The 14822-nt window shown below is 38.5% G+C and overlaps 1 protein-coding gene across 4 annotated transcripts in view; it reads right to left on the reverse strand.

Moving 5' to 3' along the window:
* The window catches only part of MED13L (mediator complex subunit 13L), a 628245-nt gene that overhangs the window by 37152 nt on the left and 576271 nt on the right, over window positions 1-14822 (reverse strand). For all 4 annotated transcript variants that reach the window (XM_067015324.1, XM_059040339.2, XM_059040338.2 and 1 more), the window contains 5 exons: window positions 9580-10311; window positions 8546-8771; window positions 7453-7555; window positions 7022-7146; window positions 4114-4213 (listed from right to left, as the gene is read on the reverse strand). In XM_067015324.1, the coding sequence (XP_066871425.1) occupies window positions 4114-4213; window positions 7022-7146; window positions 7453-7555; window positions 8546-8771; window positions 9580-10311 (1286 nt within the window). The remainder of the gene's footprint in view (window positions 1-4113; window positions 4214-7021; window positions 7147-7452; window positions 7556-8545; window positions 8772-9579; window positions 10312-14822) is intronic.

Consider the following 14822-nt stretch of genomic DNA (forward strand, 5'->3'; position numbering starts at 1 on the left):
CATTGCTCTTTCTAGCAACTTCAATATTTAAACAGGTAAACAGTAACCACTGAACAGATCTTAATATGACTTACAGCTCTGAATCAGAAATAAATAAAGTATAGCTGTACCATGCTCTGACCTGAGCTAGAGAGTCTAAGGTAGCGCTGTACAGAGAAGCAGCAGTGGGCTGGGTTCCCCAACCCACGTGCTCCCGGCACAGCGCTGCTGTGGTCTGGTCACTTCCTCCCTCAGGGCCTCAGTTCCATCATGTAAAAGGGAAGGCTTGACTAGATGTGTGATTCTCATTAGGCTTGCTTTCTTTCCTTTGTTTATGGGGGGAAGGGAAAGCCTCCACGATATGGAGCAGAAAAAAAGGTGAGAACCTCTGCATTAGACGATTTTTACCATGTTTCCTAGTTAAACAATTATATAATCCTGAATAATTTACCCTCTCTTGGCCTCAGGGGCCAACAAGGGGAGAACAAGGCCAACAGGCAGGGTTTCAGATCTAAACTTTCACTTCCATTCAGAGAAGATGCACTTCTATTTATTTTCTACAATACAATTCTGTATGAGATTTCATTAGACAAAATGGTACCTGCTGCTGCTAAGGAAAAAAAAACTTTTAAAAGACAGAAAAGAAGAAGAAAACCTACAACCCCCAAGCTGATCTTCAAGTCACCTTGCTGTGACAGTGTTTTACCCTTAAGAACATATAACAATTCACAGAATTAGGGATACAAGCCAAGCCAGAAACTATCATAGAACCATTGGACAGACTATATAATTGATAAGTTCTGTGGCTGAAAAACAGCTCTTCAGATGTAGCACCAACCAGATCAACACATTTTTTTTAAAACAAGGCTAAAGACTTTAATAAAAAGTTGAAGTACCTTCATAATATAAAGTTGAAATACATTCATCATCTTTAACTTTTAGTCTCTATACCTTTTCCCAAGCCAAAGAGTCAATTTTAATATAAAATTAATTTGTAAGTAGAGTATTTTAAACCACAAGTCTGCTTCATAAAATCTTCAAACTCATATTAACATGACAAATCTTAATTAACAAAGTATTTGGAAAATATGAAACTATATAAATTCACTTTGAGTTAAAATGACAGTGAACTTAAACACAGCCTTTCCTTAATTTATTAAGTATTTGGGCCGCGGTACAAAATTTTATCCTCAAATTATTTTATTAAATTTGTTTTTAAATCTTCCCTGAGAAATGTAATAAAGGCATTTTCCATTCAGGGCTACTCAACTTCTTTGATGTTACCTAACACAGTTATGTATCTCAGTTTTCAAAGCATCAGCCACCTTGATAATTTTTGTCAAATGTAAAAGAGAACATACACAAAAAGCATGGATGAAATGAGATTCCACCTGCCAGAGATTCACGTTAAAAAGTGGTCTTCACTATTCTTATTATCAGATATTCTTCAGGAAGACTCTTAACCTCTCTCTAGCTTCAATTTCCTCATCTACAAAATGAGAATAATATTTCCCTCATTTTTTTTTTGCACATTAAATGAGATAAAGTATGCACTGAAGTGAACACTTTGCCAGGTACATCTAAACACTCATAAAGTGATGAGAGTCAGCAATAATTAGTCCTTCCTCCCAATTTTGGTTTGATTAGAAAAAGATGGAAATGCTGTTCAGTCACACGGAATGAATTTCTGAAAAGAAATCACCCTAAAGAAGTTCTGAGATGAAAAACAGGGAACTGGACTCAAAGTGGGTAAGGCAGAAAGAAAACAGAAACCCAGAGAAACATTCTGGTCCTCCAAAGTAGGAATACATGGCTTGCCTGTTCAATTTTCTTCCCATAAAATGACTAAAGTGAGTGTGGGGAACAGCTACCAGGATGGACTGGAGTTGACATGTCTTTCCCAATGCTCCACTTACTTATACCCACCTATCCTCAAGATCCACTGCACTTCAGCAGGAGCTCACCATTTAAGGACACCAACCATCTCCTATTCTGAACATCAAGTATTTATGCACAAGACTGAAGCCCTCCAACAAAAGCATCATCACTAATTTCTCAGTATTCTTCCCAGCCCAGAGCACCTAGCAGAGTCCCTCACAAATAGTAAGTGTTCTTGTAGAATAAAATGTCCAACTCTTTCATTTTGCCTCCTCAAAGACCCATCCTTCAAAATTGACATGCTTTCGAAGAGAAAAATTCATAAGCGACTGGTTAACAATAAAACCTAAGAAAAACACTTCTGTTTTAATTAATGTAACACAATACTATCTTAACACAAACTTGATACTAAACTAAACCTCACTGACACTGTGTGTCGCTTTCTTTCATTATTATATACACAAATGAATAATTATGGACCTATGCTGTTCAACACAGTATCCACTAGCCACATGGCTACGGAGCATTCAAAATGGGCCCCATCCAACCTGAGATGAGCTGCATGTATAAAATATACTCCAGATTCCAAACAGTTAGTACAAAAATGGAATGTAAAACATGTTAATATTTTTATGCTGACTACATATAAAAATGACAATGTTTTGGATACACTGAGTTAAAATATATTATTAAAATTAATTTCACATGATTCTTTTTACTTTTTAATGTAACTATTAGAAAATTTAAAATTACTTATGTGGCCCTCCTTTGTGGCTTACCTTGCACTTCTGTTGGATGGTGTTATTCTAGACATTACATATTATATGTCTCTCCACTTCCATGTACAGTAAGCTACTGCAGAGATGACAGTTTCTTGCCATGCTCTTTTCAATGCCATGTCTTGGGAGGAAATACTATGTATATGTCCCCCACCCGCACTTATACACACACACTTTGACACAGTAATAAGACCCTCCTGACCTTGGTTTATCTGTATTTTCCTCATGCCAATATTTTTGCTGTATTTCAAATTCATTAATTTTTATAACCTGTACTTTATCATAAAATTCTGAGTAGCTTCTTTTTGAAACAATTCCTTTTGGAATAAAAATGAGAGAAAGAAGAGAGAGTACACCATATACTTTACTGGGTAATGACACTTACTAGCAGGATGGTTTGTGAGTCAATAATCTTGGACAAATTATCAGACATTTTAACATTTAACATCGCTACATATCACTTAATGTCAAAAAAAGCAGGAGTAACTGGTTAAATACAAGGGAAAATTTCATTCATCTGCCCCACTCCAGATGAGTCTACTTTAATCATGTTTCTTTTAATCTGTGAGTTTCATGTTTGTAAAATTCTGCAGTGCAAAGTAATAAAAAAAGAAAAATGTTTAATTAAAAAAAACTACAGCAACTGGCTGGCTATCATTATTCATTTTCATACATGTCATGCTTGAGAAAGCTTTGCATATCTTAAAAAGCTATGGATCCACTAAAGCTGTCAAAATCCAATCTCTGTACACTTCACACTTCCACATTTGAGTAAATCAGCGCTACATTTATAGGTTCATAAAACTTTTTGACTCATCCCTATGACATGGTGGTTTTTCCCCTCAATTTGTTCTCATTACCAGCTGAATTAATGAGAAGATATTAAAGAATGATTTGCAATGGAATTGTGTTTCAGCTTCAGAGTATCCATATAAGCTATCCTGACTTTCTTTTCTCTTGTAGACTGTTTCTTAGGGTAAAGAGTAAGTAGAGAAAAGGAACTTTCTCTTTTTGTCCACATACATAATAAAACTAGTTGATCTCTTAAGGAAACACAAAAACTTCAGTATGTTGGAAAAAGGACCACAGAAAACAAACATTCATTATCCTTGTGTGAATTAGATTTATGAAAACTGAAACATTTTACACAAGCTCTTGCAGTGGAATATCGCTCTGAAAACCACTATGCAGCATTTATCCTACTAGGAAAGGGCTATTACAAAAACAAACCTATAACATGTTTTTCCACATTTTAAACCACAGAAGTTAATTTGAAAACAAAAGGAAAAGGAATTCAAATTTAAATGAGTCTCTTAGCTGCCTGCCACCTTAGGAACACCAATTTATACAAGTTTTAATTCACTGCCAGTATTCTGTTAAAATGGGGGGCGGGAATCTCAGACAAGGCACCACTGAGTATGAAAACATAATATGTAAATGATAAGCAGTGAGCCGAAGCTCAGTTTCCTTTTCTTACTTGGTGGGTAAGGAACAGCAGCTCTTCCATCCTTCCCAAGAGGTCGGTCTTCTGTCCCAACTGTAGGCATTTTTGATGAGCGTAGTGCAGGTGACACAGCCTATGAACAGATTATTATTATTAAAGCGGAGCAACACATTTGTATGTAAGTAGGGTGACAGTCCACTATTCCTTAGAGTGTATGCCTATTCATATTTTAAAATAAAGGAAAGATGCTTCCTTACATAGCATTCATCAGGTCAACTTCTAGAAATACCGGCAGACAGTGACAAAGAAGAGATGGTTACAAGCTAATCAAGTATGAGAAACAGACTGACTGAGTCTTCTTGTCATGGATCTGGTGAGGGCAGACTGTGCCATCAAAGCAGAGCTTGCAGACCTTCAGCAAATCTCCCCTCCCGGGTCATTAGAGATGCAGTTTCAGGGACACAATAATCACATTAGGGTGGTGCCTCGGAGTAGTGACTGGTTATCAGTCTGGTTTTCCTTCTGTTTGGAAGCAGGCAGCTAAAAGGGAGGACCTCAAGCCCTCCCAAACTATTACTCTTTTATTTTTCACCACAAAAAAATACATATCTCCTATTCTTATTTCTACAGTTACTGTTCATCTTCATGAAAAATAACCTTATCTCACAAAATTACTGAAATGCACAGAGGTTTTTCTCTGATTTGTTATTCAAAACAAATTAAGCCCCTTAGTAGGCAAGATTATCTTTAAGAACTCAAATGAAGTGATGGCAAGATAAAATAAAGCAAAAAGATTCTCACAAGTAGAAAGCCTTTTATTTATGTACACTTATTCAATATCATAGAGTTGAAACATAAAACTAACTTTAAACCCTATGAGATGAAAACTTGGACAACAGTCTCCCAATTCCAGTTACTAATAAGATTAATTAGTAAAATGATTCTAAGGTAAACTGTTCCCTTGATTAAATATCAGGCTAGAACTCAAAGTAGAAACAGTCATTTCAGAGAAATGAAAATTAGATAAACAATGTCCAATCTCCTTTGCATATTAACATTATTAACAATATACTCAAACAACAGAGTAAACATTTATTCATTTAGTCCAATAGTAATTCATAATTTATACAGAGAGTAAGGACAATGGCTCAGAGCACAGCAATCACTAGGGATGGTGGCTGTGGACAGAAACCAGGCTACTCCACGGTTTGTTTATTTTCCTTCCTTACATCTCCCTTTCTACTTCTTTTTGACTCCTTTACTTTTCAAACTTTCTTCCCACCGTCACCACACTAAAGCATCTGAACTAGCCCTCGTTAAAACCAATCCTAGATAATGCATGGCTTAATGGAGACAGTCAAGTTCAAAAAGGATCTCCAATGCCTGGGTCACAGAATAAGGAAACGTGCCATTTCTTCTACTAAAGTTTTTCACATTGCCATGTTCTTTCCCTTCATGCAGCCACTGCCCAATTTCCACTGCCCAATTTTCGGTCCCCATGTTTCAATCCAACAAGTTACCAAATAGTACTCCTGCTTTCTGTGTATCGGACTGATGGAAAATGACACTCACTTCTACCAGGTCAGTTCCACACTCAGCAGCCTCCAGAGGAGCACATTACCAGTACAGTTTGAAGTCTAAAGCCTTAAGAGTGGCCACAAACCTTCCCAGCCCCACCAATCTTTACCTTCCATTCAGAAAACAGATCCATGTGCACACTGTCCCCCAAAGCCCAGCAAGTTCATTCTTGTAGCTTAACCAAGTCTCCTTCCAGGCTCAAAGTAACATTCCTCCCCTGCCTCCCCCTAACCTAGTCTTTCCACATTTCAAGTCAATTTCATTCTTTGAGGTCATTATTATCTCCTCATCTTCTAAGTACTTAGAATAGTAATGGTGTACAATATCTGTTAATCGGATACATTTTATTTTAAAGTGAGAAGGGGCTGTAGAAATCTGATTCCTTCTTGATTTAACCTTCAAGTCTTTACTTAGACACTGCTTGCCTGTCATGTTGTACTTGAACATGCAGCATCTTTAGATTCAGGTCAATTACTGCCCTCACAGGACTCAGTATATTTTTAACTTTATTTATATGCTATTTCTCCTGAAGTCTGTGAGTACCTCAAGTATAAGAGTAGTAATTTAATTGTATCTGTAAACCTAGAGTACCTGCCACAAAGGAACTCATCATTAAATGATTAACGAATACATGTAAACTGGATAGATGGGAAAGTAAATACATAAATGAAAGAAAAATAAACTAATAAACTGACCTCCTTGAAGAGGGGCCTATCTTACTCATCTCTAGGTCCCCCAGAGATACCAGGCACTTTTATTTGCACAAAGGTACAGCGTTGGTTAGGAGGACGAGGACACAAATTTCCTGACTTAGCTCAGTTACTCACCAGAGAATTATAAATTCTTATCTGTCACTTTAATCATATGACACCTTGTATTATTTAACATCTGTGTGTATAAATTCTATTTCCCAACTTAAGATGCTATAATCCTAAAAAGTATAGATCATACTTGTAATCTCTCTCAAAATGTTGACTAACCTAATGACTTATTAGATGAATAAAAAGTTATATGGGCATTATATTTAAAATCTGAGCTAAAGGGACTACATGATACATTCCTGTTGGTCTCATGATACTGAGAAGGATTTTTTTTTTAAACGTGTTAAGATTTTAATACTTATAACAGGAATAACACTAATGGAAAAAAAAAAGCCATCAACAAACAAAACCCAAGGGGTATTACAGACTACACTAATAACTTTTAGAATCCTTTCAAGGTATACAAACATTTTTGAAGAACTTTCAGAACCTGAAATAAGAGCCCCCAATCCAGTAGAACAAACTATAAAGAAATATTGAAACACTGATATAAGTCCATGCACTTAAGTGAATTTTTGTTTGTGTAGCCACAGCAGACTCACCCCAAGTTCGTCGTCATCAGAATTATCAAAGATATTGTCTAAGTCATGAAGGGAAGGTGCCAAATCTGTCACTTGTGTAAGGCTACTGGAGCCAGCCCTGCCAGCAGCACTATCCTGCCGAACATCTGTGGGAAAGGAGGCAAAAGGCACAGAATGAGCAACTTCATCAAGGAAGAAGGAGTGAAGAGAGGACAATGGGCAAGCCCTGCCTGTGAACTGTTTCCCTATGTTTTCGGTTAAATTTAGAGACAATTACTGCCAAATACGTTTATCAGTTTTGAAAGGAACTGAAAAACAAACTGAAAAATATATTAAAGATGAGATCAAATTATTGCTATTACAAATAAGGATATAATTTTAAATAGAGAAGCATCTCCCTCGCATTTTATTTTAGCAACAATCCAAGTGAGGCAAATAATCATTGTACACACCTGTTTTAGTAGAACTGAAAAGGGACATGGCATTTTTCCCTTCAGGCACCGGCGTGGAATGACCTGGTGTAGTGACATCCTTGGTACCAAATCCATCCTCTGACTGTATAATAAATTCAGCCAAACAAAACACATGAACACCAACCCAAAGTGTGGAATATGAGGGAGAACACAAAGAATTAGAGGGTAGAATGGAACTTGTTATGAGCACAAGTATGATAAACCATGGTCTATGCAACCAAAGGAAATAAAAGATGTGTCCTTTTCCCTGAATTTAAACCGAACCAAAATCTCCCACGCTTTCCCCTCAATCTGAGTCAGTCAGGGTTTTATGCCTCAATGGTACTGGTGGCATTTGATTACAGACCTGCCATGGTGTTAAAAGCTGCCTTTAATATAATATTTTGGATGCTGAATTACGGTTCAAGCTTTTTGGATCTAGATAGATCTCTGTAAAGGACTCTAAGAAGTATTCTTCTGAACTATACTGGTCTCTTTTGTCTTACTTCCTCTATTCTTAAGAATACCTCTTTAAATGGCCCAGTATTTTAGAATGTTTTAAAACTTAAGGCTAAAGACAGCAGACACCCACAGCACTCATTTTTATGACAAAGGAACCAGTAAAATTATACTGACACAGTCTTGGAGTGGTGTTGGTATTAATTCAGAGAGACATAGAGGTAAAGCGCTTATTAGCACAGTAAACACAGTGAGCGCTCAATAAACAATAGATATTGTTACCAAGATTTTTTCTTACATTTTGGGTATTTTGGAATAATAATTAAAAAGAAATAAGCAGGGAGCATAGGCCAACAGGAATTAGCATATGAGAGGAAACATGCACTGTACAAGCTATAGCCTGGAAAATATGAGGCTTCATTTATGTTCGGCTGACTTTTGAACAAAGGTGAGCCATGACATAAAAAGGAACAATACGCTGTTCGATACAATAGTACCAAGAGCATGAATATGGGGACAGAGCAATCAGGCAAGACTATCTCAAACATTCTGCCTCCAAAGTCTTCCCACATGTGCTGTACTGACATAGACTGAAACCCACACCAGGCTGGACTCTCTCTATGTTAAATGGTACCTTATTCTTTTTCAGGGAATCTTTCTCTGTCCCTTGTTTGCATTTTTTGTTCGCTGTGAAGATGTATTTTATGTCACCGTCCTCAAAGGTGTACGGGTCATTGACTTCTCCCAAACTGTCTCCAGGTTGTTGTGATAGAGGCAATGGGTCAAGGAAGTGGAGTGGCTGCATCTGGGGCTGCTTGTCTTGCCAAATTTTAAACCGTTTGTTAGGTTGTGCTAAGAGTCTGAAAGAGAAAACAAATGACAATTTAAGCAAGAAACATAAAAAGATGAGATTTTTTTTAAAGCAACATTTAATGATTTAGAGCATTTGCAAAGCTTAAACTAAACTTTAAAAAAAAAAACACCTAAAAATTCACCTACAAGTATATTTTAGAGATTGTATTCACAATTAAATAAATCTTAGTAGCTTTTATCAAGAACATATATTTTTGTCTCTGATTCCATGGATTCCACTTAAAAGCATAGGTGGGCTCTGACAACAGACTGTCCAGGTTCAAATTCCACCTGTGTCATTTACTAACTGCATGACCGTAGTTTCTTTCTCAGCTATGAAATTTAGGTAACAATACAGTTGTGGTGAAAATTAAATGAGATAATCTGTGTAAACTGTTTAGAATAATGGGTAGCTCAAAAGCACTCTGAAGTATTATTACTAGATGTGTGATACATACCTGAATACATGCAAAGCCTTCCTTAAAAGTGTCAACATACAAAGAGGGCACTGACCACAATATGGAAGGTCCCATAAAGCTATATTCTTGGATTAACAAACAGCAGGCCAAAAATAAAGCAATACTAGTATAGCTAATCCTATGATGAAACCTTTTTATGCCAGCATTTAAATAATGACATGTGTGTTAAACCTCACGATGGATAAAGCATTTGACTTTTAAACATTTTCCAAATGCAGAGTCCAGAATGGTGAAGAAAGGCCTCTTCAATTTTGGATCTGAAGGCCCTGATTCTTGGGAACTACGGCCTTGGCCTTCTGATGGGTGACCAGGAGGATGGGGTGGAGAGTCGCCTTACCTTTGCAATGCAGTGCTCTCTGAGTTTGCCTCCATTTTGGCATCACACCTCTCAGCCTGGAGCTCTGGAGGCTGGAACTCAGCATCATCGATGGATGGGAGATGGTAACTATGCCACCACTTATCTGATGACTCTGGGTTCGAGGGCCTAATCCCACAATATAAGGCGGTCTCGCTGACCTCTGCCATCAGAGGCAGTCTTTGGCCTACGAGGACAGTTCTGTCATCCAGAGTAGACAACTGCTGGAGTTCTAGCCCATTTCCATAGAGGGCTGGATTCACAGGGACAGATGGTGGGTCCAAATTCTCTGTTTCCTGACCTCGTGGCTGAGGGCTGAGTGTTGGCGGCAGAGGGGAAATAGGGGAATGAGGTGAATCCATAGGATTCAGATTCATTTGCTTGCTTGTATTTCTGGAAGGCACAGCCATTTGCTTATCATACTTCCTACTGCTAGCCACCTCTAAGGAGGAGTCTATCCCTGCCAAGCCTAGCTTCTGTCCTGGTGGATCTTGTTCCATGCATAACTCTTCGGCCACAGAGGGCCTATGGTGAAATGGTATCAAGGGTCTCTTTTGCAACTTGTCTCCCTTTTCCTGTCTTTCTGTTGTTTTGTGCTTAGAAGAAGCAGGAGGTGGTAAAGATGAAGATGATGATGGTCCTGCACTGAACCCTGGTTGTGATATTGTGGGAGGTCGACTGGGTCCTACTGCACAACGTTTTAAAAGTTTATGCCTGAAATGAGAATTAAAATGAAGTCAGTAAATACACAGATAAAAATAACTGCATCATTCTAATTACAAAAGAGATGCCGCTAACAAGGTTACGTCTTTTTAAGCACATGTTATATGCAATAATACATCTAAAGGACTCTGGGTGTTAACTATACTGATAATGACTAAAAACTGCAACACACCCTGACAGAAAATGATGAACCAATTACATACAAGTTAAGTAGATAAGAGATGAACTTAAGAAACATTAATTAATATGCTGCTAACCTCTACAAAAATACTAATTTGAAAATCCCCTAATCTTTCAAATTTGGTGAGGGCCTCAGACAATCTATTCATATTGCATTTTAAAACCAACAGTAATGAGATCATCTGTCAAAAAAAGAACCAAAAAAAAAAAGCTTCCAATTTCTATTTTACAACACTCTACTAACTCCAATATAGAATGGCTTATCAAAGAAAAAAAAATGGTTTATAAAAGCTTATAGTGTTGTAAATCAGGAGTAAGATAACTAGGCAACTTTCCCCCTAAGTGTGAAACTAAGGGTCAGTTTTAAGAATATTTAATAGGGGAACTTCCCTCGTGGCGCAGTGGTTGAGAATCCGCCTGCCAGTGCAGGAGACGCGGGTTCGATCTCTGGTCTGGGAAGATCCCACCTGCCAAGGAGCAACTAAGCCCGTGAGCCACAACTACTGAAGCCCGCGCGCCCTAGAGCCTGCGCTCGGCAACAAGAGAAGCCACTGCAATGGGAAGCCCGCGCACCACAACGAAGAGTAGGCCCCACTCGCCGCAACTAGAGAAAGCTCGCATGCAGCAACGAAGACCCAAAGCAGGCAAAAAATAAATAAATAAATAAGAATATTTAATAGGATAAATATACTAGGAACCTTATATGCTACTATTATCCAAGAAAGAAGGGATAAAAGACAACTTTGGATCTTATAGAAACATGTTAAAATGAGACAGAAGAAGAAGGTTGTGAGTGAATATTAAAACAACACACACATACAAATGCATCTGTACTATCTAAGCAGGAATAGCTAGTCTGCTCACATCCTAACACACTTCTTGGCAAGCATGGGTGCGAGAAATTGCTCAGTAAGGGCCCACTAGATGATCCTAAGGTTTAATCTGTGCAAAAAAGTTATATAGCAGGTCAGCCAGTTCCTCCCAATATATAAATCACTCCCAGAAAAAATATAAGCTCTCCTGCCGGTGTATCAGTAACTCTCTGAGGCCACTAGGGTGGCATTAAATTACTGTTGCATTGCACTAAACAATGCCTTAGTGGGAAGTAAAACGGATTTGTGTGGCATAATGGGATAGTTTAGTGGGACAGCAGGATGGCCACCCTGCCCCATAAGGCCATTACATAGTGTGAGGAGTGGATCATTCCATAATGGGTTCGGTAATCCTGCAGTAGATTATCTGAAAACACTCTTGCCAAAGTCTTTGCTACACTTTTAAAAAAAAGAAAATCCTGACTTTGAAGAAGGTTGTCTATGCATAAGGCTACTGTCAATAAGGCAAAAATTGGACTTTAAATCTCCAGGGCAAAGTTCCACAGTAAGAGATGAATGTCTCATCTGAAAATATCTCAATTATCTCAATATCTTCTAAGGGTGCTTACTTTAAGACCTAAGCTCTAAAAGTCTTTCACATAAAACTTTCTGATTTGGATTTTCTCAAAGAGCATTTAACCACGCCAGTCCTTTGATAGATATTTTATAGTAGCCTCTTCAAAGTAAGGACTTTTTGCAAAGTGGATAATCTTATAAAGTCATTTTTTTCAATTGCATTTAACAACTCAACTACATTGTGGAATGGTTAGAATAAGGGATACACCAGTAAGTAACAGACCATCACTGCAAATCTGTGAAGAGGTAAGGGACCTCACTGAAGCAGGCAGCAGGAAGATCGGGCTCAGAAGGCAAACTATATGAGTGGTTTGGCCTTAATGGGAAGGAAATCAGAGGCAGGGACAAATAGTGTAGAAACACATGGTGACTAAAAGAATAAGGAAAGTAGAATGACTATAACAGACGTTTCAAAGGAAATCATTGTGAAATGCAATGATAAAATTGATCTAGAAAATTAAGAAAAATAAATAAATGATAAAGTTTCTAGGCTGCAAAGGGGAAAATTGTGACAAAAATGACTGCAATCGGGTACCTGGTTTGCGAGGAAACAGGTATATCGATATTAAGGGTTTATCTTAAAAGCACTCCCCAAAATACAAGACTAGAGTACATGTAAGAAGTCGGGTCTAGAGATAAACATTTAGAAGTCAATGGAATAGAATGCATGTCTACAAATAAGACCTGAAGGGTATAAGAATTTGGTGAGGAAACAGAGTAATAACTCCGGAGGACAAAAGAAAAAGTGTTATTTTTTAAATTTACACTTCAGGTAAAAATAATGCAAGGTAGTAAGTAAAAATGTGATAGAAATCAGTAAAAAAGTTATTTTTAAAAAGTGGAAAAGGGCTTCCCTGGTGGCGCAGTGGTTGAGAATCCTCCTGCCGATGCAGGGGACATGGGTTCGTGCCCCGGTCCGGGAAGATCCCACATGCCGCGGAGCGGCTGGGCCCGTGAGCCGTGGCCGCTGAGCCTGCGCGTCTGGAGCCTGCGCTCCGCAACGGGAGAGGCCGCAGCAGTGAGAGGCCCGCGTACCTCACAAAAAAAAAAAAAAAAAAAAAATGTGGAAAAAATCTAGATTAAGGAAAAGAGCAGGAAAAATAAGATGAAGGCACAAGTGAAGTTAAATACACTAAAATTTTTATCCTATGTACTTTCTAAAGGTGGACCACAACTTGGCTGTAAGCTGTTTAGAAGTCACTGTTAATAGGAAAATACGTTTTGTCACACAATTTACAATGGCCTAGAGATGAAAGTAAACCAGGTATTCAGCTGGTATACCACACCTATCCTGAGACCAGAGAGATTCTTACATGCTCAGAAACAGGACTCTTAATGAGCAAATAATATCACTGAAAACATCCTCCTTGAAAAATCAATCAAAGAGTTTCATTAGGTACTTACAGCATCTCAACAAAAAGCTGACTACCAAGGCAGAGCTTGATAAAAGAGAATCAATTTATAGGGAAGGGGGAACAGGAAGAATCTGTCAAAACTGCTGCCTAAGTGTACAAACACACATGTGCACATGTGTGTGTGTGTGTTTGCAGAGATTCTCGGGCATCATGACCACCTCCCTAGCACAAAGCCTATTCATATATGCCACATTAAGAACCCCGTGATCTAAACTAGAGAAATGAATGGCCATCTTCCAAGTACACTTATCTCAACTGACCTAAATATTGAGCAATGTCAAATGGAAGCAAAGATACTCTAAGTTGCTCACTAAGAGAATAATCATCACCACATGCTCCTACAGTCAGCTGAGCTGGCGGGGGAGGGGGGTAAAGCTGATATACACTTAAGAAATTTAAGAACCTCCATGAAAATCTGTGACAATAAGATTCTCTATTACCACAAGGAGTGATAAGTCAAGGGAACATAAATGAGGAGTGCAAAAGTTTTCTACAGAAAATAATTTGGGGGCTTCCCTGGTGGCACAGTGGTTGAGAATCTGCCTGCTAATGCAGGGGACACGGGTTCGAGCCCTGGTCTGGGATGATCCCACATGCCGCGGAGCAACTAGGCCCGTGAGCCACAATTACTGAGCCTGCGCGTCTGGAGCCTGCGCTCCACAACAAGGGAGGCCACGATAGTGAGAGGCCCGCACACCGCGATGAGGAGTGGTCCCCGCTTGCCACAACTAGGGAAAGCCCTCTCACAGAAACGAAGACCCAACACAGCAAAAATAAATAAATAAAATTAATAAACTCCTACCCCCAACATCTTCTTTAAAAAAACAAAATAATAATTTGGGTTTCTATGCAAATATCTAAATGAATGAGCAATGATTTTAGCTTTCAGCAGGTGTTATTACCACATACCTACTTCAGTCACCAAAAAACACAAGCACCAACAAAAACTTTCTATGAAAGGTCTATTTAATCCACATTCTATTAATTCAAGCCAATCTGCTTCATATTTATCTCAACTTTATAATTAAGAGTAATTAAATAAACTCAGTTAAATGGCAAGAGATTGTCTTGTCAAACTGATGCTTTCAGTTCTGAAGAAGTTATCCTGAAGAAATCTGTGGGTGCAATTTGGTACCAGGGCCAGTTGTCTAAAAAGGCTCATTCTGAGTCCCGACAATAAAACTGTAGCATCTGCATAGAAGAAAAACACCAAGCTTTTTCCCAACACTGGAAGCAGAAGATTTAAAACAAAACAAAGCAGGGACCTCCCTGGTGGTCCAGTGGTTAGGATTCCACGCTCCCAATGCAGGGGGCCCGGGTTCGATCCCTAGCCAGGGAACTAATCCCACATGCCGCAACTAAGAGTTCACATGCCTCAACTAAAGACCCTGCGAGGCGCAACGAAGATCCCGCATGCCACAACTAAGACCTGGCGTAGCCAAATAAATAAATAAATAAT

The sequence above is a fragment of the Kogia breviceps genome, chromosome 15 (genome assembly GCF_026419965.1).
Source record: "Kogia breviceps isolate mKogBre1 chromosome 15, mKogBre1 haplotype 1, whole genome shotgun sequence".
Taxonomy (NCBI): Eukaryota; Metazoa; Chordata; class Mammalia; order Artiodactyla; family Physeteridae; genus Kogia; species Kogia breviceps.